General features: G+C 44.3%; 1 protein-coding gene across 11 annotated transcripts in view; it reads left to right on the forward strand.

Moving 5' to 3' along the window:
* PTPRT (protein tyrosine phosphatase receptor type T) overlaps positions 1 to 25,375 on the forward strand; it is a 469,312-nt gene that overhangs the window by 435,648 nt on the left and 8,289 nt on the right. For all 11 annotated transcript variants that reach the window (XM_061441416.1, XM_061441421.1, XM_061441417.1 and 8 more), the window contains 12 exons: positions 3,614 to 3,690; positions 4,720 to 4,756; positions 5,685 to 5,782; positions 7,520 to 7,636; positions 8,995 to 9,149; positions 11,693 to 11,828; positions 12,796 to 12,945; positions 15,469 to 15,642; positions 18,561 to 18,692; positions 22,442 to 22,567; positions 24,096 to 24,259; positions 25,029 to 25,164. In XM_061441416.1, the coding sequence (XP_061297400.1) occupies positions 3,614 to 3,690; positions 4,720 to 4,756; positions 5,685 to 5,782; positions 7,520 to 7,636; positions 8,995 to 9,149; positions 11,693 to 11,828; positions 12,796 to 12,945; positions 15,469 to 15,642; positions 18,561 to 18,692; positions 22,442 to 22,567; positions 24,096 to 24,259; positions 25,029 to 25,164 (1,502 nt within the window). The remainder of the gene's footprint in view (positions 1 to 3,613; positions 3,691 to 4,719; positions 4,757 to 5,684; positions 5,783 to 7,519; positions 7,637 to 8,994; positions 9,150 to 11,692; positions 11,829 to 12,795; positions 12,946 to 15,468; positions 15,643 to 18,560; positions 18,693 to 22,441; positions 22,568 to 24,095; positions 24,260 to 25,028; positions 25,165 to 25,375) is intronic.

Raw genomic sequence — 25,375 nt, forward strand, 5'->3', positions numbered from 1 at the left:
TTAGATGGCGAAAGTTGTGTGAGATTAATCCAGCGCTGGTTTCAGAATGAGATGTGGAAAAATTGCAGTGATCTTTCAAATGATCACTAATGGGAATTTTGACAGAAGTTTGAAGCCATAGCATTTTTGTGCTAAAATGGGAGCACGATGCTTCTGGGTGAAATTCTTGTCACTTTTGAAATCCTTTTTAAGACCAATTTTCAGTCCAAGTACTCTGTACAGATTTAGAGTTCTGCTCAGTTACATAGGGACTAGAGTAAACAGAGGGAAATCAAAGCATTTATACACTTAATTTCCACTCTTTGCAGTCCTCAATGGTATAGACATGCAATTTTCTTCCTGTTTCTCCCTCCATTTCTCAACTTACTTATAATCCATTTGGAACACAGTGACGTGGTGTCTGACAAGTTTAGAGACGAGTTGAGCAATACTTTGATCCAAAGTATCCAAATAAGTTGTCTCCTTGGCTGGTACAGTCCAGTGAATAGACTGCAGAAGCAGAAATAGATTTTAACCACTGAGAGAAGATATAATGAAGACATTTGCTGTGCTTCAAAAACCCTTTTAAAGTCTTTAGATGAAAAAAAACTTAAGTAGAATATTGTTCTTGCTAATAGCATAAGTTGCATGGGATTTTTGCCCCTCTCCGTTAAAATAAGAAGACACATTCCAAAGTTTGGGAAGAAAAAAGAGATTTACAAGATAAGTTATTTCATGAACTTTTATCCACACTGTGCTCCTAAACTTATGAAAAAGATTAAAGACACCATTAGGACATCATTAATATTTTGTGTGCTTACCGCATACACTGATCTTTTTTCTTTTCTGCTGCACTGTTCACACTTATAAAGAGAAATAAATGTCCTCCAGGAATTAATCTCATTTTTGTAAAATATGCAATAAAATATTTTGAATACTGTCCTAAAAAAAAAAAAGTATTTTTTATTTGCTCCCAAAATATAATAGGACCTAAATCTGGATGTCTCCTCTTTGTAAAGTGTCATTCATTTCCAATCATCATTTTTCATCCTTTGCTGCTTTTCAGAGATAGAATAACCATATTGGCTTAAAGGAAAAAACCCAGGCAACAATATTTCCTACAGCTATAGAGCATCTTTTCTTTATCCATAATTGTCTTAAGTGCACAGACCTTTTCTGCAGTCTGTTCCTTGGGTCTTTCACATTTAGCTGCCTCGGAAGGTATTTATAGAATCCCAGCCTGATTTGGGCTGGAAGGGAACTTAAAGCTCATCCAGTTCCACCCCCTGCAATGGGCAGGGACACCTTCCACTAGAGCAGCTTGCTCCAAGCCCCTGTGTCCAACCTGCCCTTGAACACTGCCAGGGATGGGGCAGCCACAGCTTCTCTGGGCACCCTGGGCCAGCGCCTCAGCACCCTCCCAGGGAAGAGCTTCTGCCTAAGAGCTCATCTCAGTCTCCCCTCTGGCAGGTTAAAGCCATTCCCCTTGGCCTGTCCCTACATCCCTTGTCCCAAGCCCCTCTCCACGTTTCCTGCAGCCCCTTCAGGCACTGGAGCTGCTCTAAGGTCTCCCCTTCAGGAGCCTTCTCTTGTCCAGGCTGACCCAGCCCAGCTCTCTCAATCCATCCCTTCTGTTTTGAGTTTATGATGAGTGTCTCAAAGAACTGAAACTTAATTTCAGGGTTTGGTTCCATTAGAAGAAGAGGGGCAGGGTTTTTTTTGCTGACTATTCAGAGCCCTTAACTCCCCCCCCTGCATAGACAGTGTCTCTCTTAAAACATCATTTTCACTTTTTAGCTGTATTGTTGCAATAAGTGAAGACTTCTATAACATTTTTTTTATCATGGGATCTCAAGCAGAGTTAGTAAAGTTCCCCTCTAAAACATCAGCTCTTGGAGCTTTCCCTTTCCGTTTATTCCCTGTGATCCTTTCCTAGCTGGGTTTGCTGCCTGGAATTACAAGTGTGAAATTCTCGACGGGAGGGTTTGTGTATTTCATCCGGATGTCCAGTTTAATCAGCTCTTTTTCTGTCTTTGGGAATTGGTCCAAGTATAAATTCTTTTGTTGTCTGTCTCACCACATGATTTACTGCAACTCCCGGTGTCGTTGCCTTGAGTGCAGGTAATTGGGAACAACATCAGCACTGTGATTAACACACATACCTCCTTCCACTGCGCCTGCAAAGGTTGTATTTATTAATACCAATATAATAGAGCTTTTGATGGATTCACCTGCATAACCTTTTTAGAATGCAAATACGGGATTTGATAAATGCAGCAATTGTGGTTGTATTTTGGGGGGCTGAAAATCTCATCCAAAAAATGAGCACAGTATGAAAATAATTCCTTTTCATAACCAAATGAATATTTAATAAATATCCAAATCTTGGGTTTCAGGACTGCAGGCGCATCTCTCTTCACAATTATTATCTGATCCTGCATTTAATTAAGTCATGACTAAACCCTTTTTGACTGAGTTGCTGCAGAATCACACCTCGGATTTTTATGTTTCATTGCTGTGATTCTTCTTAATGGCATATAAATCATGCTTAGGCCCATATTTTGCAAATTGCTTCTAAACATTCATGCTTTATTGACTGAGGGCTACAGTCACATAACTGGTAGAGAGGAATTAAATTTAATGGACTCAATATTATACTCCTTTTTATAAATCCCTTATAACTGAGCCCAGCATGGCCTGCGGTGACCTCTGTCACCCAGTACCTTTGCCAAGCAACTGACCCTCAGATAGAGTTCTGCAGTGTAATCACATGCCAGTGCTGGGATTGCCAGACCAAATCGGATCAGAGCCCAGCTCAAGGAGGATCTCCTGTGGCAGGGCCCAGCACCAGCTCTTCCAGGGACAGATCCGGATAGTCCCATGGCAGAAAATCGTGTCATGATCTGCCCGCTGGTGCAGTTCCTGTCTGTCTCTGAGCTGTAGTGCTGGGAGATGGAAAGATCAGTATCTGGTATTTCACTGCCTTATCTAAAGTAACTTTGAACATCCTCAAAACCATGTATGTTTTTAATTTTGTTGTGTTTTGACACTGCCTTGATGCTGTTTTGCTGCTGTGAGTTCTGGGGGTTGCATAAAAGAGACGTCTCTGATTTCTTTTAGTGTTTCTTTGGTTTCTGGGTTGTCCCATTTCTTATTTGTAGGATTGCATTTGCCATTTTACCCTCCTTAATCTTTTTATACCTCTGATGTGATCTGTTTATTTTTATCCTCATCTTGACAAGTTTCAGCTCTTGCCTCAGTTTCCATAGCTCAGATGAAGGCAGGGAGGCTTCAAGCATCAGTACGGCTTTTGTCATGGAGATAAATCCTGTAAGGATCTGTCCTGAGACCCCCAAGCCAAGCAGAAGCAGCATTTGTGGTCTCTGTAAAAGCTCAGTGAGCATTATGGCAGCAGTGACCTTGATGAACACAGAGTATGAATGGACACTAACTTCAGGATCTAAACATTACATCTTAAACACAAAAGGCTTGTAGGAACAGGAATGTGATATGGTTTCATTTGTTATTGCTGTAAGAGTTCCCTTCCCCACTTGCAGGAGCCAGCAGATCCAATGAAACGCTGAGAAACTCCTTTTTATCGTTACTGTCACTTCTTTTCCTTTCCTTCTTTCAGATGATCATTCAAGAGTGAGATTGCAGCTGCTGGATGGGGACCCTCACTCTGACTACATAAACGCCAATTACATAGACGTAAGGCTCCTGGACATCCCCACTATGACAAACATTGCTGATGACAAGTCTGCTTATGAATTTGGTGCATGTGACATAGGGACAGACTGTTGATCTGATATGAATGACAGCTGAACATTACACAAACATCATGTTGTGACAGGGAGAAGGTTCTCGGTCTTCTGTTTATTCTGTCTGACCAATCTGGACAGATGGAGATTTCCTATGTTTGACAGACCCACCAACATAAGTGGAATGTGGGCTAAACTGACGTATATGGAAAGCAGTATCAGCCCCATGCAATAGCACTGGTAGATATGAGACTTACTAACTTCTTAGAGTTGCAGTGCAGAAGGCATGTAAGTAGATTGACATATTTTTTAGTGTTATAGAATAACATTCAAAGAGCAGCCTCCCTCACACACACAGAATCATCAAATGAACGTGTGCTTCTTGCATGCGTGTTCTAAATCTTAGGAACATAGACTCATAGAACCACAGACTGCTTTGGTTGGAAGGGACCTTAAAGGTCACCCAGTTCCAACCCCCTGCCATGGGCTGGGACACCTCACACTAGAGCAGCTTGCTCGAAGCCCTGTCCAACCTGGCCTTGAACACTTCAGAAGAGTTTCTTTAAAGGATGAAAAATCTACCTGATAAGTTTACGTAGGACAGGCACTCAGCATGTCCACACTGAGGCAATGCATGCTTTTCTTCCTTTTGCAAACAATAAGGTGCAGCATTTTGCCTGTTAGTTTGCAGAGTTGCCCACAGGTGAGTCCCAGGGCTTGTGTTTCTTTGAGAAAGTAGTAAAAGCTGCCTCATTCCTGTTTTCTCTTTGGCATGATGAGATCTTGTTTCTCAGCCTGAGCAAGATACCATCACTTAAAATCTCACAGGGCAATCCAGTTGCCTATCTTCATTCATTCAATAACGGGTGTTAGTACCCTGTTTAGGCTGCAGCAGCTGTTGTTGCCTGGAAGGTATAAAATACACAATGTTGTCTGAACTGTGATCTCACAGACCATCACTTATTTTCTTTTCTTCCAGGGGTACCACCGGCCTCGCCATTACATTGCAACTCAAGGCAAGTTCATTCTTGTATGTCTAAATATTTGTAAAACCACTGCTGTTTTAAATGGTTCTGAGAGCTATTTCATAGACTCCCAGCCTGGTTTGGGTTGGAAGGGACCTTAAAGCTCCTCCAGTTCCAACCCCCTGCCATGGGCTGGGACACCTCACACTAGAGCAGCTTGCTCCAAGCCCTGTCTCACCTGGCCTTGAACACTGCCAGGGATGGGGCACCCCAACTTCTGTTTGGGGGAACTTATGAAAACTCAGTATAGGAGCACAAAAGGGGAGGATATAGAATGTTCCAAGATCTTTAAGGCACTCAAATGCAAAACCTCAGCTACAAGAATAAGAAATGCTTCAGACTTAGAAGTGGCAGTGTAATCTATAATGTGTCTGTTGTGCATGAAGTATGACATTAGAACTACAACAGACTTTATGGATCTTGGGTTTACCTTCTGGTGGTATGAAATTGCTTGAGGAGGGCAGTATGAATAACCCTGTGACTGATGAACATTTGGTTACTTGGGGGACTTTAGAAAAGGGCTAATCTCTGCTTATTTCCTTCCTCTTTCATAACTAATAAATACAGAGTGAAATGAAGGCATTTTAGTGCTGCACCAGGTACAAATTTCAATACAGTCTTAATACAGAGTCACTGTAAGGTGCATCCCATGCCCTGTCACTTATATGTGTTTACCTACTGGAGCCATCTCTGCTGGTTACAATACACCACTATCACCTCTATTTCCAGCATGCTATAACCTTAAATACCCCAAATACCTCTGCAGGGAAGTGTCTGATCACTTAAAGAGCTCCTGGCTGTTGAATTGCAGAGAAATGCTCTGAAAAGGAGAGTAGGAATCCAGGGGAGCAGCTGAGAAGGGTTGCTGACATTCAGTACGCTCTCTTAAGGTTTCCTTGTGTCTTTTCTCCTGCCCTAGGGCCTATGCAAGAGACAGTGAAGGATTTCTGGAGAATGATCTGGCAAGAAAACTCTGCAAGCGTGGTCATGGTCACCAACTTGGTGGAAGTGGGCAGGGTAAGGATTCCACTTTCCCAGCATACAAAGCCAGTTCAGTTCTGGGTACCACACTGCTGTTCAGGCAAGCTTGGCAAGTGAAATGCCTTTTGCTTACTGTGGGAAGGGAATGAATTAAGCCACTCTGGGTCTTTCTCTACAGTGCTAGATTTTGTAATACTTAGCTGCTTCCCTTCTAGACTAATAGGGATTGTGTTCCTGGTGTAAGTCTCGGCTTTAGCGGAGTTATCTACAAATTTATGCTGGCTGAGAAGCTGTCTCCTTCTTCACTACAGAAGGAAAATGTACTTCTGTAATAATTATTCTTTATCTGTATAATTTGAATACTTCTCTACCCAGGAAAATCCAGAGGGCACGGATGTGTGTCTGGTGTTCAAACTGTTTAAAAGAGCTCTTTAAATAACAGTTCAAAGCCTAGAGTTTCCAGTCACTTCAGAAGATTCGAGGTGGTATGAGGCTGTGCACGGCTGGATCCCGGGGCACACAGCAGCTTGGCCTCCTCAACCCCCACCACTTCACTCTTCTGCACTCAGATGAACCAGTGGCCCTGTGTCAGCACAAGGCAATTGCCAAAGCCCACGGTGGGAGCAGACATGAGTAACTCCAAAGGCATAGGCTAGACTGTACGGAGCAGGAAGAAGGCATGTCTGGGGTGGCTTTCCTCACCATGTTCTTCCCACTCCCGATGGATTTTGGTTTAGAGACATTCTCAGCCAGAAACTGGAGCTCTTATTTATTGCTTTTCCTGGTGTTTGTCACTTTCCATTGCTTTGGTACTAAGAAAAGTTTAAATGATCATTTACCCACAGCCATTAGTGATTCAGCTGCTTTGTATTTGATTTCCTTTAGATCTCATGGTTGAATGCCAGCTGGTTCAGTTCATTTATTGTTACTTATTCTAAGTTACCTTCTGCTGACACTTCACTTTGAAATAAATGCCACTGTGTAAAAAAAAACCCAACAAACCTGCATTAATCATATTTAATACTTACAAAACCCCTTCTGATTATGACTGAAACATAAAACCTGCTTTGCAGAAGCTAATTGCTTCAGCTTTTAGGTGCTGTTCCTCTCTTCATGCTAAAGCATTTAAAAACTTGATAGTCTTTGTTAGCTGTAAATATCCCTTCCAGTGTTTCACAGCCTTGGCTTTAATTTCTACTATTAGTTTAGCACACATCTTCTAGAAGTGGCTAAGCTTGGGCTATATTTATGTGATCAGGAGATGCCTTTCCTGAGCCTTAGCTGAGGCCTGCCACAGCTGGTAAAATGTCAAATTTGTGTCCACATCTGATAAGGAAAGATTAGAGTCAACCAAATTTAATGTATCAGCAAGTATCTCGCAATCCCTGTGAACTGAAATGCTTTGACTAAACAGAGGGAGTTGGGCATTACGGTAGCAATAGCAAGAGCACAGATTTTTCTCAAAGGGGGTGGTGGCAGTGGCTGCCAGGGAGTCTGTGAACCTCATACATGCTCAGGGCATGTATGGAAATTCAAGGAAGACTGTCTTAAAGAAGATGAGCTTAAATGCATCCTTTTGATTTGCACTGACAACAGAGGAAACCAGGATAACATCATCCCTGTGCTTTCTATATGTGATAAAGGAATCTTGACATAATTTATACAGTTAATTTTGACAAGGTCTGTACATCACAACTTGTGTTGGCTTCAGCTGAAAAATGTCCAGACTCAACTTGAGCTAGTTCCTCTCAATGTTTTCTTTCCCTCACCCAGGTGAAGTGTGTTCGGTACTGGCCAGATGACACAGAGGTCTATGGAGATATTAAAGTCACATTAATTGAAACAGAACCGTTGGCAGAGTATGTCATACGCACATTTACTGTGCAGAAGGTAAGGAAGCCTTCAGTCAGCTGGAATTCTGATACAACACTTAATTTGTGTTCAGAAATCGTCTGGGAAACAGATCCAGAATGTTCTTGGAGATGGGACCTGTTGCTATTTGGACAGGTTTCACTTCAGAAACCTGAATCTTAAAGAGAGTCCAATTTTGGACAAGTGATTTTAAGTGAACATCTTGATGTAGCCATTAAAGTAGAATCCACAGTGCACAAAGTTTAAATGGATCCAAAAGCCAGCAGTTGATGCTATGCCAGACATAGCGCGTGTTTCACAGTGGCAGATTACACATCAAAAAAGCTACCAGTTAAACTGGATGCCAAGTAGGGTCCCTTTTCAACAGAAATAAAACATAATAAAGGCAAGAGTGTACGAATTATCCCCAAATTGGCAGCATTTGGAAGATTTTTGTTACTTGTAATTAGAAATTGGAAGTGTAAGTGCCAGAGTATTCCAGGTCTGCCCAAGTTATTCTCCAAACACTCAGTAAATGCTTTTAAAGCTTTCAAAAATTCCTGCTAAATGAACTTCAGTTACACTGGGAATATTGATCCAGTTCTCTAATACATCGGCTCCATATGTCATTAAACCACTCTGTGCTGGTTTCAGCGGGGATAGAGCAAGTGGCTGCCTGGTACTTAGGTGGAAGCTGGGTTTAAACCACAACACATTATAAACCTGGTTCGAAATGTTATTGCCAAAAGTCGACAGGTTAGGGGACCGGCTGGTGGATTCTACCTGCATTTCCTGTGACCATAAAATGTCACAGCTGACAGGCACTTCTTTGTTACCCTTGCAGTGTCCATTTTCATGTGCCAATCACTTGGTCTCACCAGAAAAGCCAGCTCATGGGTCTGGGTACCAGTTTTTGCCCTTTTTGACACCAGTTGTAATCTCAAACTGAGACCTTTTGGCAGCAAATGGCAGAAAATCTACCATTGTCATGGGGCCTGCCTACCGTCAGGGTGTTCATTCCCCAGGCTTGTAGCTTCAACACCTCAGGAAGGATTTAAGAGTGACTGCTTGGTGGTTTATGGTAAAAACACCGCAGGAGTTTATGGTAAAAACACCACATGCAGCCATGGTTTACTGGTGCTAAAGTCAGTCTATGAAGTGAGCTGGGTTTGAACTCCAAGACTACAGGTTTGAACTGGGAGCTGGCATTCACCTTCACAGCTCTCAGTTGTGTGACCCACCTCATTTGTTACTGGAGTTCAGCTTGAAATCTCTTGGAGTAAAAAGCAGCACAGGACACGTTCCTGGGCATAAGGAGAGCTCAATGCTTGCTCAGGGAAAGGAGCAGTAATCAGAACATGCTGACTGCAGTCACAGAGGCTGTGTTGTCTCCTCAGAAAGGCTACCATGAGATCCGAGAGATTCGGCAGTTCCACTTCACCAGCTGGCCGGACCACGGCGTTCCTTGCTATGCCACCGGCCTCCTGGGCTTCGTTCGCCAAGTGAAGTTCCTCAATCCCCCAGAAGCAGGACCCGTTGTTGTGCACTGCAGGTATGTGAGCTCTTTGACTGAGCCTTTGCTCCATCAGCTTCTTTCCTTCTCATCTGGCAATAATCAGTGACATTTAGTTTGTGTAAGGGTGTAATCTGTGGGCCTCACCAGGAAACAAAGCGGAATCTGATTTACTTTACTAAAGTGGCAGCTCTGGAGCCTTGCTGGCACGGATTGGAGATGATATAAGTAGGTTTAAGAGGGTCATTTGAATGTTAAAGACTCTCTGGTGACCTATACTCTCTTAGATACTCATAGCAGAGCTGGAAGAATGGTAAGTATTTGGGTCAGCCATTCCAGTTGTTATCTACAACAAGACCTCGCACGGCTGAAGGGTCAATGTCAACAAAAAGAGAATTTTAAAGCAACTTTGCTTTGCTGTACCCACATGCACTTTAGTTCAGCTTTGTACCAGCACCAATAGGCTTATCAGGAACATTAGTCTGTCTTCCTGGGTCTGGATGCCAGTGCTGTGCATCTTGGACTCCTCAAAGCCCAGGAGTTGAAATGGAAATATCAGATTGAAAACCTGTTCAGGGTCTTCCAGCTAGTTAATAAAAGAGGGATGCCTGAGGAAACCTCACTGCTTGGTTTTCAGCTGTGAGAATTCAGAGTATTGAATCACATGCTTGCTAACTCCACTGCTGCTGCTGTTACTGGTGAGGGCTCCATAGAATCATCACAGAATCCCAGCCTGGTTTGGGTTGGAAAGGACCTTAAAGCTCATCCAGTTCCACCCCCTTGCCATGGGCAGGGACCCCTTCCACTAGAGCAGCTTGCTCCAAGCCCCTGTGTCCAACCTGGCCTTGAGCACTGCCAGGGATGGGGCAGCCACAGCTTCTCTGGGCACCCTGTGCCTACGGCTCAACACCTTCACAGGGAAGTTTCTTCTTTACATCTAATCTTAATCCAAACTGATCTTAAAGCCCTAATTTGCAAGGCTCTATATATGTAGGAGTGTTCCTATCACGCAGAAGAAACAGTTTGCGGTGTGAGCAAGCATGCAGCTGGTGGTGGGAGAGCAGACACACACAGGCTGCTATCAGAGCTGGATGACTTCAAATGCAAGGCAAGAGACTGATACAAAACCAGAGTCTGGGTTTGTAGCATCAGTGCCAAAACTTCAACCCTAATCAGTCTACGCTTACCTCTGAGTGCCATGCTGTGTGATCATGAAGACAGAGACAGTGCATCCCACAACCACTTTAAAAAGGAAAATCAATTAAATCTCACCCTTTTTAAACAGTTTTGGATGGGGGGGGGGGGTGTGTTTGTTCTGTTTGTTTGTTCTGTTGTTTTTTTTTTTTTATCAAGCAGTGAATCATTTCTATAATAAAACACAGCTAGGCCTGAGGAGGTAACAGAAGGGAATTCATTTAGAGCTCAGGGCCTGAATTTGCTGCCTCGGTGCCAGGACATGAGTCTGGCCCTGGAAGGAGTTTGAAATCAAGGAGGAATTTTTCATCCTTCCCGTTGTAATGAATAGAGGCCATTTCCTCACCGTTATTTATCTGCTTTTGAATTTAAATGACTTGCTTTAAGTGGTAATTACCAAATTCTCCCTATCGATGCCTGGCTGGATAATATCACTGTTCGATATTTATGAAGTGCCAGGATCCTCTAAATATAGAAATGTTATAACTATTTGTTAAAATTCTGAAGAGCTGAGAGATAAAGGGAGAGGAAATGCCACTTATTCATTAAAATTCTGCAAATGAAAAATATCTTTCCTCTATTCAGCAGTTGATTAATCTGGTCCATTAATTTATGGTCATTCATATCTCCTTGCTTTCGGCACTGCTGGAGTTTTCATGCAGCTGAAGTTGCCCTTTTTTTAGCTGAGTTTTCCCTCTTCCTTTGGAGTAATGTGAAGAGACGTTCCCCTCACTCTCTCCTTCACACCTAAAGAGCTTGGATGATTTCCCAGGAGGGAAGAAGGACACAGTGACAGCACAGCTTTGCAGGAGATGGTTCAATTCCCACAAGCAGTGGGAGGCTCTAAACTGAAGGTTTTGGGTAGCCTCGAGCTCCTCTTCTCCATCCTCTTACAATCCACAACATGAGATCACCCTCCTCAGGACCCAGACTCCTCTGGATTAAGAAGGGAAAAGAAATGTTTGAGGTGGAGGACTGAGCCCCTTTCATCTTGCCCACTGGAGTAAAGATGTGCATGGCTTTTTTAAAGAAGGAAATGTTTGGAACTGTGTTGATTTGCAAGTGCTCTCCCACATCCTGTGTGGTGAGGGATGTGCAGGTTAACCAACCATTATGTAATGGCATAATGATTATTTGTCATTATTTTCTTGGTGTTGAAGAACACAGGGATTTTTTTCCTACTACCCGAGTCCATTCAGGAAATAGTATTTCATCTCATTCTCATAAATCCTAAGCTAATTTAGCTACACATAAAAATCAACTTTAGAGGGAGAGGTAGCAGCTTCCAAGAGGAGATTGCTGTGTCCGTGCTGCAGTGTTCTCCACAGAGCCCAGCCTCTCCACGGTCCCTTGATCATGCAGCTCCTTGTGTTTGTCTCTTGTTTCAGTGCAGGGGCTGGGAGAACAGGGTGCTTCATTGCCATCGACATCATGCTCGACATGGCAGAGAATGAAGGCGTGGTGGATATATTTAACTGTGTGCGAGAGCTGCGATCCCAAAGAGTCAATTTGGTGCAGACAGAGGTAGGTGCCAGCAGGTCTTCTCTTACAGCATGCTGCTTTTCTGTCAGCTTCTCTGCTCAACAGGAGCCCAGCAATTCATTAAGTCAACACTCCCTTGCTCTGTGATGTGATTATACAGAGCTTTCGGTGGCTAAACGTATCCAGATGTGCCCTGAATCACATTCACTGGCAGCTCCTCAGGGCCTCCAAGACAGGAGGGCAAGCCTTGAAGTTTAGGTCTTAGCATTGCTGATTATTCTCCTAGTAGAAAAAAGCTAGCTCCTGCATCCTCTCATGCCTCATTCATAGGCATGCCACAGACTCCAGTAGTGCCCGGTTTATATCAACTGCACACTAAACAAATGAAACATCCTTGACTCAAGCTTTGGGTGCTGATTAAGCAAAGTTGCTCCATCATGTAGCATCTAGCAGCTGCACAAACTCCTATGGAGCTGTCACCCTGCTGCAGGTTTATGTATGTGCTTCAATGCCTTCCCCTCCTGAGGGACACCAGCAGAGAAGTGCTTTTAACTTCGCTGGACTTCCCATCGTTAGTTCCAGGGAAGAGCTTTACCCAGAATACCAGAAGTCCAGGGGTTTTGAGCAATAGAGCAGACCTGTTAGTACAGTTGTTTCTCTGGTATTATCAGAGGTCCAAAGCACAATTCATTCATGACCACTACCTCATGGCTGTGAACAGAAAAGCTTTGCACCCTGATTTCCTCCTCAGCCCGCTCCCATTTTGTCCCAGTATTCCTGAGAGTGGTGACTTCTGATTTTACTTGCAAATCTGAAATGAGTACATGAGCCCTTGCAGTCAGTGATGGATGAAATACACTCACAAAGCTGTCACAAAGCACACTGTCATTTGTCTCTGCATGAAACAGAGCCAAATGTGCATATTGGGCATGATTTAAGGAAAAAAAACATGATGTTTCATTATCTGTATTGAAAATATGATTTTAATCTCTTATCCCCCCATGTGCAGGAGCAGTATGTGTTTGTCCATGATGCCATTTTGGAGGCATGTCTCTGTGGCAACACGGCCATTCCAGTTTGTGAGTTCAGATCCATATATTACAACATCAGCCGACTAGATCCACAGACCAATTCCAGCCAGATAAAAGATGAGTTTCAGGTAATTTGATATGTCTGTCATTGCAGCTGGTGTTTAATCAATTTCTGTGTGTTATTTTATGATTTCCAGTAGAGCAGAGAAGGGGGACACTGAGTCCAGGTCTCATTTCAGCTGATTTTTGTTATTTTACTGCTGCATCAAGCAAAGATTTATTTCTGAGCATGGACTTCAAACATGGACTGGTATTGAGCATCCCTCTAGGATTTTCAGCCAACACTGACATAGAGAAAATGTGTAATATTGTGGGAAATTTGGGGCAAGGTGAGTCTGATAGGAAAAAGAGGCCTCAGCTATTTATGAAGAAGCCATGCTGCTTAGTCAGTAGTAAAAAGGTGAGTTTCCTTTAATTGTACAAAATGATTTGAGAAAACATTTGAGCTCACAAAGTGGATTGAGAGCAGCCTGAGGAGAAGGGCTTGGGGGTGCTGGGTGAGGAGAAGCTCCCCATGACCAGGCTTTAGTGTACGCTTCAGCCCAGAACCCTCCCCGTGTGCTGGGCTGCACCCCCAGAGCGTGAGCAGCAGCTCAGGGAGGGGATCCTGCCCCTCTGCTGTGCTCTGGGGAGACACCCCCTGCAGTCGTGATCCGACTGTGAAGCAGCAGCACAAGAGGGACGTGATGCCTCTTTTCCTCTCTCCCTCTGCAAAGGGACAAAGTGTGGTTTTTATCTGAAACCACAGAACCATCAGGGTTGGTATAGTGAGATAAGGAATGTGGATCCCAGCTGGTGACAGTTCAATTAAAGCAAGATCTGGTTTTATCAGGTGATACCACATCTATAAAAGTGTTTCTGGTTCTGGACGCTTGGCCTGATGGAAGCAAAGCCCAACCACATCTCATGTGTCATCCTATTAAGAAGAAAGGCACCGTTTGCTGGGCTTACTTTGTTATGATAGGAGATGAGATTTGTCACCTGTGTGTTTGTTTGTTTGAGATACCATGGGCTGGACGCTCCTGGGGGAAGGAAATACTCCACTGTACTTTGATAAGAGGTTCGGTCCTTGTCTAGTTGTAGAATCTGTTTGTACGGATTTTGGCTCAGGTCATTCTTCAGCCCAAATTGTCTGGATTTAATGCAAGAGATAGTATCTTTTACTACAGTCTTTATGAACCAGTTGATCTAACTATAGATCTGTTGGTGCAATTTGTATTATTTAGGTCCCACTGGCCCTTGGGTAAGGCTCAATGCATTTCTCATGCACTACATGTTGTCTGAACATGGCAAAGCTCATTCTGGAGAGGTTTTGTAAGCTGAATAAATACTAAAACAAGGGAGCGAGGAGAAGGGCATAAAATAGACACAAGTAAATCATTGAGTCATCTATTTATGTGCACTGGCAGAGATCTGAGATTTCGTGTTGCTTCCCCAGCCAGATTATCTGCTTTCAATCTCTAGACTAAACGACTTCAGTGCAGAATCTGCCTAATTTAGAGCAACTAGGTTGTTGCAGCTTTAAACTTTGACACATGCATTTATCTTGGGTTGTTTGACCCATTTGTAACCTCTCCTTGGCAGAACTCAAGCTCTAGGTAAGAATTTTTGAACCCTAAATATTTCGGGTTCCTCTGATGGCTGCAGAGGTGTTCACTCTTATGACTGCTTGGGCTTTGCTCAGGTTGAGGACACATAACAAGTGAAACTGAAATGACATCAGATAGCCACTGACATACGACAACTTAAGCAGCAGTGTTGAGATGCATCCACTTTTATTCCCTGTATTTGATCCCTGCTCACCAATCTGGACTGGTTGGTCACAAAAGAAAATTAGATACAAAGAAATACATTTTATCAAGTTATGGGAAAGACAGATAATGGTAAAAGACTGACAGCAAGACCCCAGAGATAAGTTATAACTATGCAAGTGAAGCATTCTGTGTGCCACTCCAAAAGGAAAGTAGCAATGTAAATAATACCAGAAACAAAGAGACTTTCCTGTTAAAAAAAACCAACATTTTCTCTGGGTTTTTATATGAGTTGTTACGATAAATCAGTAATTAACCTGAGGAATCACGGGAGGATCTGAACCCAGTCTGACCTGCTGGGTGAGCCTGGTCAGTACTCAGGGTACTTCTGCCCAGGATCCACATGAAGAGGGAGAAGGATGTGTGCTTCCACCCTAGGTATAGTAGAAGCACGAGGATGTTTCACACCATGACGGGGTCAAAGCTGAAGCTTGTACCGGTGACAGCTGTTCCCAACCTCTAGGAAAGAACAGAAATGTTACCTAACTGCTGTGGGGTTTTAGAGCTGGAAGTTGTTGGAAGGTGTATATAGTGCCCTCAGTTGTTGCTGGAGCTTATGGACTTTGGAAGAGCACCTCAGGACAATGTGCAGAATGCAGTGTATTATAACAGCAAGCTCCTCAGTGCTCATTCTTTTCATTCTCTGGGATCCCACAGATCTGCTAGTCCATAGTGCCTTTACAATACATGTGCTGTGCAGATGGCATTCCTCTTGGAAGTTAAGCCCAAGACACTCAGCCCGCTTCTGTCTTTCCTTCCCTTCTCCCCTCTCCTGCACAGACTCTCAATATCGTGACACCGCGTGTGCGGCCAGAGGACTGCAGCATCGGCCTGCTGCCCAGGAACCACGACAAGAACCGCTGCATGGATGTGCTGCCCTTGGACCGGTGCCTGCCTTTCCTCATCTCCGTGGATGGAGAATCCAGTAACTACATCAATGCTGCACTCATGGATGTAAGCAGCACTGCACTGTACCCACTGATCCTACTCTGCATTGAGTTTATTCATTCTCAGGATACTTTTCTGGGAGAAAGGGATCCAAAGCAAAACACTTTCTTACATGTGGTTTCTGGGTCCGACCTCTCCAAACTGGAGAGCCTGGAGGAGGTTCCAGGGATATCTTATTATGGCCTTTCAGTTCTTAAAAGGGGACTATGAGAAAGATGGGGAGAGACTTTTCAGCAGGGCCTGTTGAAACAGGGTGAGGGGTGATGGGTTTAAACTAAAAGAGGGAGATTCAGGCTGGATGTGAGGATGAGATTTTGTGCTATGAGAGTGGTAAAACACTGGCACAGGTTGCCCAGAGAGGTGGTGGATGCCCCATCCCTGCAGCCATTCCAGGCCAGGCTGGATGTGGTTCTGGGCACTCTGATCTAGTTGAAGATGTCCCTGCTTATTGCAGGGGGCTAGACTTGATGAGCTTGGAAAGTTCCCTCCAACACAAACAGGTCTGTGGTGCTGTGAGACTGGACAAAGGGGCATGGCTTTTCTCTCCTTCACAGAAAGGTGTTCCCTAGACTAGTTCTGCCTCACACTGGTGGATAATTACTGACAAGAAGTTTACGAGAAGTCTGAGGTGGTGTCTTCCCATACGTTGGTTGTTGTACAAGTTGGAAGAGAAATGTTTGCCAGATCAGCAATTTGAGAAGCATCATTTGTAGTATGGAGCACAAGATTTGTATATGCAGTTAGAATATGGGATTGCATGGATCAGATGTGCAGGATACTTTTAAGGCCTAAGGACATGAGTTAAGCTGATTTGGATCTGTCTGAAGGCATTTTCCCTTGCTTAGTTTACAGGCTGGAGTCCAATAGCACAGGCCATTTGTGTAGGGTGAATTATGTTAATAGTTTCTTCTGCTGCGGTACCTGACTGCCTTTGGACAAAGATGTCTTTAAAGCCAGTAATTGTTGGAGTATGTGTAAATAGAATGAAGGGTGAAACATCTGCAGTGAAACATTTTGTCCCTAACAGTGTTGAGGTCAGTCTTGTTTAATTCTGTCTTTGGCAAACAGTAGTACTGCTGCATTGAAGAGGTCAAGTCAAATGGTGATGGAATTAATTTCTGATTGTTTCAGAAAGATTGTGATGTTTTCATGGCCAGTATGCCTAAGGAACCTTTTTGGTTTTCCTTCAGAGTGGGTTTCGTGCTTTGGCAAATCTGCAGAAGCACAATCTCTTCTTCTGTGATTTCTTAGGGACTGGGAATGTGTTTGCACATTTCAGCCCTGTTACCTCAAATCACTTTGCTAATACTTGTGTCATTCCCCACGAACTTCCTGTGAATTTCTATGAAGGAATTTTTCACTTGTCATTGAAATTCACCTTCTGAGCTGGTCTCTGGCTCTGGTTTTTCTTTGCCATAGATGGATCAGCAGCTTTAAAAAATATAATAATCAGAGGGGAACAACCAAAATCCCACATTTTCGTAGGCTGTTGAGGACAGACCTTGGAAATCCTTTGTCTTTCCCAGTAGCTTCATGACTGCATTCTTGTGCTGAGCCTGGACTCTTGTAAGAGATCATCGAGCCCATATTGCCTTGAGCTATCATTAGTTCTTTCACTGTGTGCAGACAGGCACATGCTGGGGAACACTTGACAACACAGTCCCAGTGATGATTTTATTTACAGATTTGTGGTAGACTCATAGAATCAGTGAGGTTGGAAAAGCCCTTTAAGATCATCAAGCCAACCATTCCCAGCACTGCCAAGGGCACCACTAACCCACAGCACTGAGGGCATCATCTACACAGTGTGTGAACACTTCCAGGGATGGTGACTCCAGCACTGCCCAGGGCAGCATCTTTATTTCTTCTTTGTAAACTTCTCTCCCACCCTTATCTGCCTTGCAGCTCACTCTGTATATATCATGAAAGCTGTGATGGAAGGAAGTGCTAGAGCAGGAAGGGGTGATGGTACACGTAGGATGGGTTAGAGCCTGGGTTTGGAAGCACGAATTGTCCCAGGAAGACAGTCTTGCAGGCTCCTCTGGACTGTGTTTACCAAAATTCGCCCTTAGACACAGAACACCATTTGTACCCTCTCTCAGGGGTGAAGCACTCAGCATGGGTCCTAGCCTCAAACTGGGCTGTTGACTGCACAGCATTAAAAACCAGCCTCTTCTGCCTCAGAAATATTGTGCCTTATGATTCAAGTCAGCTTCACAGGCGGACAGCACCAAGTACTGAGCAGTTTGTAGGCTCACTTAGGCTGCCATTGTTGGAAAGCAGTAACCTTCCATCTCCAAGCGCCTCACAAGCATCCTTTGACAGAGCCCCACAGAGGTTGGTAGCACAGTTCTTGCCCTCCGTAGTTAGGGAGGCTGAGGTCAGAGAGCTTTTCTCAGGTGAAAGAATAACACCAGACATTAAATGCCATTGCTGCAGACTCTGAATATTGCCCCACCAGCTCTTAAAGGATGGCTGGGATCCAGATGTGCCACCTCTGTAGCACTACATCGCCAGGGAGCCATAGCAGACAGGGGGGCTAATCCCTTCTGTAGCTACTAGTGTTCATCGCAGCAAAAAAGGATAACATTTGCTTCCAGCTGTTTTCTTCCCATTTATTAATATTTCTGATAGTAGTAGTAATAGTAGAATTAGTATTATTTGCTGAGTCTCAAAATATAAATAATTGATTTGGGTAATCTCTGCTCTTGTGACACTTCCTTAATGAAATGCCTTCATTGGGAGCAAAAGAATCCCATTATGAAAGGTTCATTCACTGCAGAGCGATAACAAGGAGAAGGATATGTGATTTGTATAATCTGGTTAAATGGCTCCGTTGCCTTGCCACAGCCTCCCGGGTGCAATAGTCATTGGGAAAAAAGGTTGATTGAATTTCTTTTTAACTAATCTCACTCTTTTGTTAGAGCCACAAGCAACCTGCTGCCTTTATTGTCACCCAACACCCTTTGCCCAACACCGTAGCAGACTTCTGGAGGCTGGTGTTTGATTATAACTGCTCCTCTGTGGTGATGCTGAACGAGATGGATGCAGCACAGGTAAGTGGCTTTTCATCATTCCTGTCATGTAACTTTCTTCTCAAATCCAGATGGTCTTAAGAGTGTTTCTGCTGCCATATTCTTGTGCCCCTTCCCCCCTTCCCAGCCCAATAAATAAATGAAGGGTAACTGGAAAGTAATAGGTAATATATTGGGCTATAATGAACAGTAAGTATGGACTTACATATGGATACTTGGCTCCTTCCAAGGCAGCTAATTCTTGCTGCAGTAGACAGGGATACCTGAATACATTGTGCTTGTGGGCCCGTATTTTCCTCCCAACACTGCTTTCATCCCTTTCATATTTGTATCTGTCTTTGGTTCAGGAAAGTTTTCCCTAGCCCTGCCCAGTGTGCTTCATGCTTGATGTTCACATGGAATTTCCAGAAGAATGAAACCAAAAGGGATGCTGACCTCATTTGAAAGATCTTCTCCCTGAGTTTTCCAATGCAGTTCAGTAACAGTGAGAGTGTGGTTTGCACAGGTTCCGGAGCAGCACGTTCTGCTCTGTATTTTTCTCTCTAGTGTCATGTGTAAGTTGTTTCTTGGCTACTGAACACACCATTATTGAGCTTGCCAGGGCAGGAGCTGTTGCAGCTCCTCCTGTAGCAGCATTTCCAGCCACCTTGCTCATGAGTGGCAGAACAGCTTTCAAAAAGGCATAATCATACAATTTGTGTGAAGAGTACATTTGGCATGGCTGATTCACTCATTACAGCACTTGTGCAACGAGAGGAACCCTCAAGTAACTGGTGCTTCATGGATTCATTTTGCATTTGTTTCTGTATTCAAAATCTTACCACGCTTGAAGGCAGCAAGTTTATTGGTCTCTTTTTTTTTTGATGGTAATGGAGAAACCAGTCACCCCATTCATTGAGGGCATCTCTTTCAGGGTGAAGGAGATGGGATTTCATTTCCAGGTACAGTGAGAGCTCTGCTCAGAAGTGTGCTCCCTTGCTGACCCATGGAGTCCCACCACTGAGCTGTAATGAAGGTCCTGTGCACTTGCTGCCTCCTGTCCTGTTCAGCCTGCCTGATCCTGTATCTTGGCATTGAATCCACAGGCAAATTTAATCTTTTCCTTTTCTTTCCTGACACTTAAAAGAAAAATACAGAGTATTTTTTTCTGGAAATGACACACTTTCTCACACTTTGTATACTTGGAAAGCAAACCTGTCAGCTCCAGCCAGTGCTATTCTTGAGACTCTCTTTCTGCACAAGATTTCACCTGCTTTGATTTTTCCCTAGCAAAGTTTTGCTACTATGAGGTAATCTGTAGGCACAGAAAAGAGGATTTGGCAATGCACAAAGTCACTTTGGTGGTTACTCAAGCATAGTGTCACCTAGCTTGAGTGTGCAACCCTTAAGATCAAGTCCAACCATAAACTTAATGCTGCCAAGTCCACCACTAGACCATATCCCTAAGGGCCATATCGACAGGTCATTTAAATACCTCCAGGGATGGTGACTCCAGCACTGCCCTGGGCAGCCTGTTCCAATGCCTGAGCACCCTCTGGAGAAGGAATTGTTCCTCAGCTCCACCTAAACCTGCCCTGGTGCAGCTTGAGGCCGTTTCCTCTTGTCCCATCCCTTGTTTCTTGGGAGCAGAGCCCAGCCCCTCCTGGCTCCATCTTCCTGTCAGGCAGGTGTAGGGAGCGATAAGGACCCCCCAAGCCTTCTCTTCTCCACACTGAACCCCCCAGTTCCCTCAGCTGTTCCCCATCACACTTGTGCTCCAGCTCCATTCCCTTCTCTGGCCCCGCTCCAGCACCTCAATATCTCTCTGGCAGTGAGGGGCTCATAGCTGAACACAGGATTCGAGGTGTGGCCTCACCAGTGAGTGCCCAGTGCAGGGGCACAACCACTGCCCTGGCCCTGCTGCTGCACTGGTGCTGGTACAGGCCAGGATGCTGGTGGTTCCTGGCTGCCTGGGCACAAGCTGCTCATGTTCAGCTCTGTCAGTGAGCACCCCCAGGTCCTTTCCCATGAGCAGTTTCCAGTCACTCTGCCGCAAGCCTGGAGCATTGCAGGGGGTTGTTGTGGCCCAGGTGCAGGACACAGCACTTTACTTTGTTGAACCGCACACTGTTGGCCACAGCCATGAATCCAGTCTGTCCAGATCCCTCTGCAGAGCCTCCTGCCCTTCTGCAGATCAGCAGCTCAGCTGTGAAAGTGATGTGCTTGCACTGTCATTGCGTGACCATGTTGTAATTATCTAGTTGTTCATCACTGTGCTGTACCCTAAGCACTACCAAACTGTTGGTGTACAGTTATTTGCAGGTACTGTATTTGTGTGCAGGGTGTGTTAGTCCTTTCTGTTAGTGGAACACAAATACAGAAATTGCTTATATAAAAGCTGTGCCTGAACTATAGAGAGGACAATAGTTAAAATAAACAGGTAAGAGAACCTTTAATACATTATGGAGAGAAAAGGTGCAACTAAAACCATGTGGAGGTCAGAAAAGATGACAGACAATTTTAAGCAGTGTATATCCATATGCATTTGGGTGATGGCCATTCACAGACCTGGTCTATGAAAAGCAGATTCTCAAGATGAAGGAAAGGTTTAATCTTATTCTTCTTTCCAATGCACCTTGAGGTTGTTCCTAAAGCATCAGCTCAGCTCAGATCTCCTTGGCTATTGGGCAGGTGCTTTGACAGGAGATGTGTGGGCTGCTTGGAAGTCTGAATGAAGAGTAAAACCTTCAAAGGAGGACTTGCTTAGGTGGTCTTGGCTGGCTTGCTTAATCTTGAAACACTCACAAAGGCAAAGATGCATAGGACTGCATGAATATCCCACCCAATTTCAATCCCATATGATCAAAGGAATAAAAGGGATACAGAATTACTGCAGCACCATGCACACTTGACACACCTGACACACTTGATGTTAATACTGGCAATGACTGAGCTTGAAATGCATGAGATCAAGTTCAAATGAGCATCTGGGGGTTTCAAAACTTCTAAAAAATTACACTTGAAAATAGGAAGAAAACCCAGAAAGAAATAAAATTCAGCAGAAACTGCTAATGAGACCTCCACAAAATATTTTCTCACCATGATCTACTTCAGATGGAGTTGAAATACCTGGATTGTAGTTTGTATGGGCAGGATTTTTTCTGTACTTTCAGTAATATCTGCATAAGAAAAGACTCCTGAGCTGCTTCACAGACTGCAGAGATTGCAGGGCTCACCTGCAATCAGAGTTGCTCTCATTGCTTTCAGAGGAAACTCACCCTCCCTCCCCTGCTCACTGATAGAGCCCAAAAGCTAAAAGGTTCATCTTACATTAAAAGAGCAGTTCCACTTTGCTTGAATTAAGATGAACTTTCTTGGTGCAGGCACTGCTTCCTCATTCACACCAAACCTCTGCTTCCCACCAAATTTAGCTACATACACTAATCTTTTATGTTCATTTTGAATCTATACCCCTACGGAAGCTTCATTTGTCAGCCACTTTTTCTGCACCTTCAGAGCCCAGAATTCAGTCAGCTACAAATTGTGTCCATACAGAGAAAGAGAAGGGGGGAAAAGTCAAGCTTTTAAAAGAGATTTCTTATTTTCTTCACATCCATGATATAAAAAAGCTTGTACTGAGGTAAAAGGAGGACTTCTCTGAGCAAATACATGTAATACAAGATGGGTTATGGAATTTGAGCTGGTTATAAATTCAGTGGGAAAGAAGACTGAACACGCATCTCCCTGTTAGTAGTTAAGGTGCTTTCTGTTTCTTCTGGCTTTTTTTCCAGCTCTGCATGCAGTACTGGCCAGAGAAGACTTCCTGTTGTTATGGCCCCATTCAAGTAGAGTTTGTTTCAGCAGACATTGATGAAGATATCATCAATCGGATATTCCGGATCTGCAACATGGCCAGGGTAAGAGCAGTGAGATACCAGCTTCCCTTCTCTCAAATGTCTATTTTGGCACAAGGAATAGGCAGAACCAAGACTTGTGGTTTAGAGATGCTGAATCCCTCACCTAGGAACAAAATTCCACTGCAGAATTTAGTAGCTACTTCTTTTAATTAACATTTAATTGCATCAGTCTGTGTTGGTAAAAGATTCTTGGCTGAAAGTAGAGAGTGGATGATATGAGCTGAAAATCTGTATTTAAATGTAAAGCATTTTTGTGTCTGTATTTGAGATAAATTAATCACTCTGTAGCCAATATAAAACCATTGGTATCATAGGAAATAAAACTGGGATGGTGTCAGCAGCTCTCCCATCTGTCAGCTGCTGTGCAATGTCTCTGAAGACAGGTCCATTGTTTACTGGCTAGACTGGGATTCCCCATGGCCCAGTTTTCCTATAAACAAGCAACTGCCATTTCTGTAACTAATTCTGTCTCTGTATTCCTCAGCCCCAGGACAACTGAAACGATAGAAACAAAGTTTATCTGCGCACTGGACCCTGACAGCACAACTTCAGAGCTGCAGGGAAGACTTCCAGGAGAGGATTTTTCTCTCCTTAGTTGTTTCCCAGATTGATTATGTCTCCTTTCTAGTTTTTTCTAATCAGAAATGGAAACAGGCTCCCCAGATCACTTTTCCATGCTGTTTTACACATCAGTCTCTGACTGCATGATCAGAGCCTGAGCAGCAATTCAGTCATGGCATTGCAGAGTGAACCTTGTGGTCCAACTACACAATTGATGTATCAGATATTTACCTTCTGTATCCCACGCCAGCTGCCTCAGAACCAGTCTTGAAATCATACAGCTGATAAGACCAAGGCTCTGGGTCTCTCAGGACGGAGCTGGCTCCTGACTGCGTGGCTGGCAGGGTGGATGTTGGGAACTCACAATTCTCTGCACCCATCTTAGTTAGACACCAGTGGCCACTGCTAAAATCTTTGTGAGGATCCTTTCCTGCCATGGCCCCCAGAGATTTTTCTGAGGGCCGCCTTTGCCGTGTTCTTACGGCACAATGAATCTGCAGCACAGGCAACCAGGAAAGAGAGATTTGATCTATTTGATCTACTCGTACGGTTTTATGAGACTTTATTCTCTCCTGGGAGCAACAAAGGATCCTGTGCACCTGCTTTCTGCCTGGCTGTGTAATATCTGAGATCATCTTTGTTATTCAGATTACTGAAAAGTCCTTGTTTCCCCACTGTATCAGGTATCCAGAGTGCAAGATGTTAATCATAGAATCACAGACTGGTTTGGGGTGGAAGGGACCTTAAAACTCAACAGTTCTACCCCCTGCCATGGGCAGGGACACCTTCCACTAGAGCAGCTTGCTCCAAGCCCCATCCAACCTGGCCTTGAACACTGCCAGGGATGGGGATTAACACTGATGATAAGAGATCCAGAAGGGAAGATGTAACCAGTGCCCCCTGCTTTACCCTATCTCTGTGTTCTGCAACATCCCATCTCACATCTTGAAAACACTCTTTGTTTCAGCCGCAGGATGGGTACCGCATAGTTCAGCATCTGCAGTACATTGGCTGGCCAGCATACAGGGACACCCCTCCTTCCAAACGCTCCCTCCTCAAGGTGGTCAGAAGGTTGGAGAAGTGGCAAGAACAGTACGATGGGAGAGATGGACGGACTGTTGTCCACTGCCTGTAAGTAGGACTGGAGAATGTCTGTAAGCTCATGAAATGCTGTCTGAAGAGCACTGATGATGGATCTGGAAATCTGGTGGCTTGCCAGGCTTCAGCTGAGGAAAATAAAGTTAATTATGTTTGTAATGAACTTCAAGTTGAATATTGTGCTACTTCATAGCATCCTGGCCTCGAGATTTTATGACTCAGGAGTAGCTGAAAAAGCTCTGCTAACTTTCTGCTGTATAGGTAGGTCTCATAGGTGGAGCCCAGATGCAATCAATGCAGTGCTGCCACGTGTTCCAGTGTGACCACAGAGCAGTGAGGAGCAGCACTGCAGTCCCTGGGACTTCCCTGTCCACCACTGCCAGGAATGAGCTTAGCTCTTCCACCCATCTACTGCCCTGCAGGTCTCCACTTTCACAAACCCTTGAATGTTCTTCACCTATCCTTATATTACAGACCTTCCTTAGCATATATGGTGTGAGAGCTGCAGTGCAAGTAGTGCTCTCCTCCATTCCCTCAGTCTTCATAGAATCCCAGACTGGTTGCGCTTGGAAGGGATCCTAAAGCTCATCCAGTTCCCACCCCTGCCACGGGCAGGGACCCCTTCCACTAGAGCAGCTTGCTCCAAGCCCCTGTGTCCAACCTGCCCTTGAACACTGCCAGGGATGGGACAGTCACAGCTTCTCTGAGTAACCTGTACCTGTGTCTCACCACCCTCACAGGGACTCGCTCAAGCAGGTCCATGTCCTGTCTTCACCTCTTGCCTCTTTTCTTGTGCTCCCAGGAATGGTGGGGGACGCAGCGGCACTTTCTGTGCCATCTGCAGCGTGTGTGAAATGATTCAACAGCAGAATATCATTGATGTGTTCCACATAGTGAAAACGCTACGGAATAACAAATCCAACATGGTGGAGTCATTGGTAAGCTTTTTTAACCTGTGCCTTACCCATCCAGCATATGCAGGGAGGCTTCAGGATAGGTTAAAGAACCACAGAATCCCAGAGTGGTTTAGGCTGGAAGGGACCTTAAAGCTCATCCAGTTCCAACCCCCTGCCACCTTCCACTAGACTAGGTTGCTCCAAGCCCTGTCCAACATGGCTTAGATCAGTATGAATCAAAATGAATCTGAAC

The sequence above is a fragment of the Pezoporus flaviventris genome, unplaced genomic scaffold (assembly GCF_033815535.1).
Source record: "Pezoporus flaviventris isolate CSIRO_AGI_PZ_B2104156 unplaced genomic scaffold, CSIRO_AGI_Pfla_v1 ptg000213l, whole genome shotgun sequence".
Classification (NCBI taxonomy): Eukaryota; Metazoa; Chordata; class Aves; order Psittaciformes; family Psittacidae; genus Pezoporus; species Pezoporus flaviventris.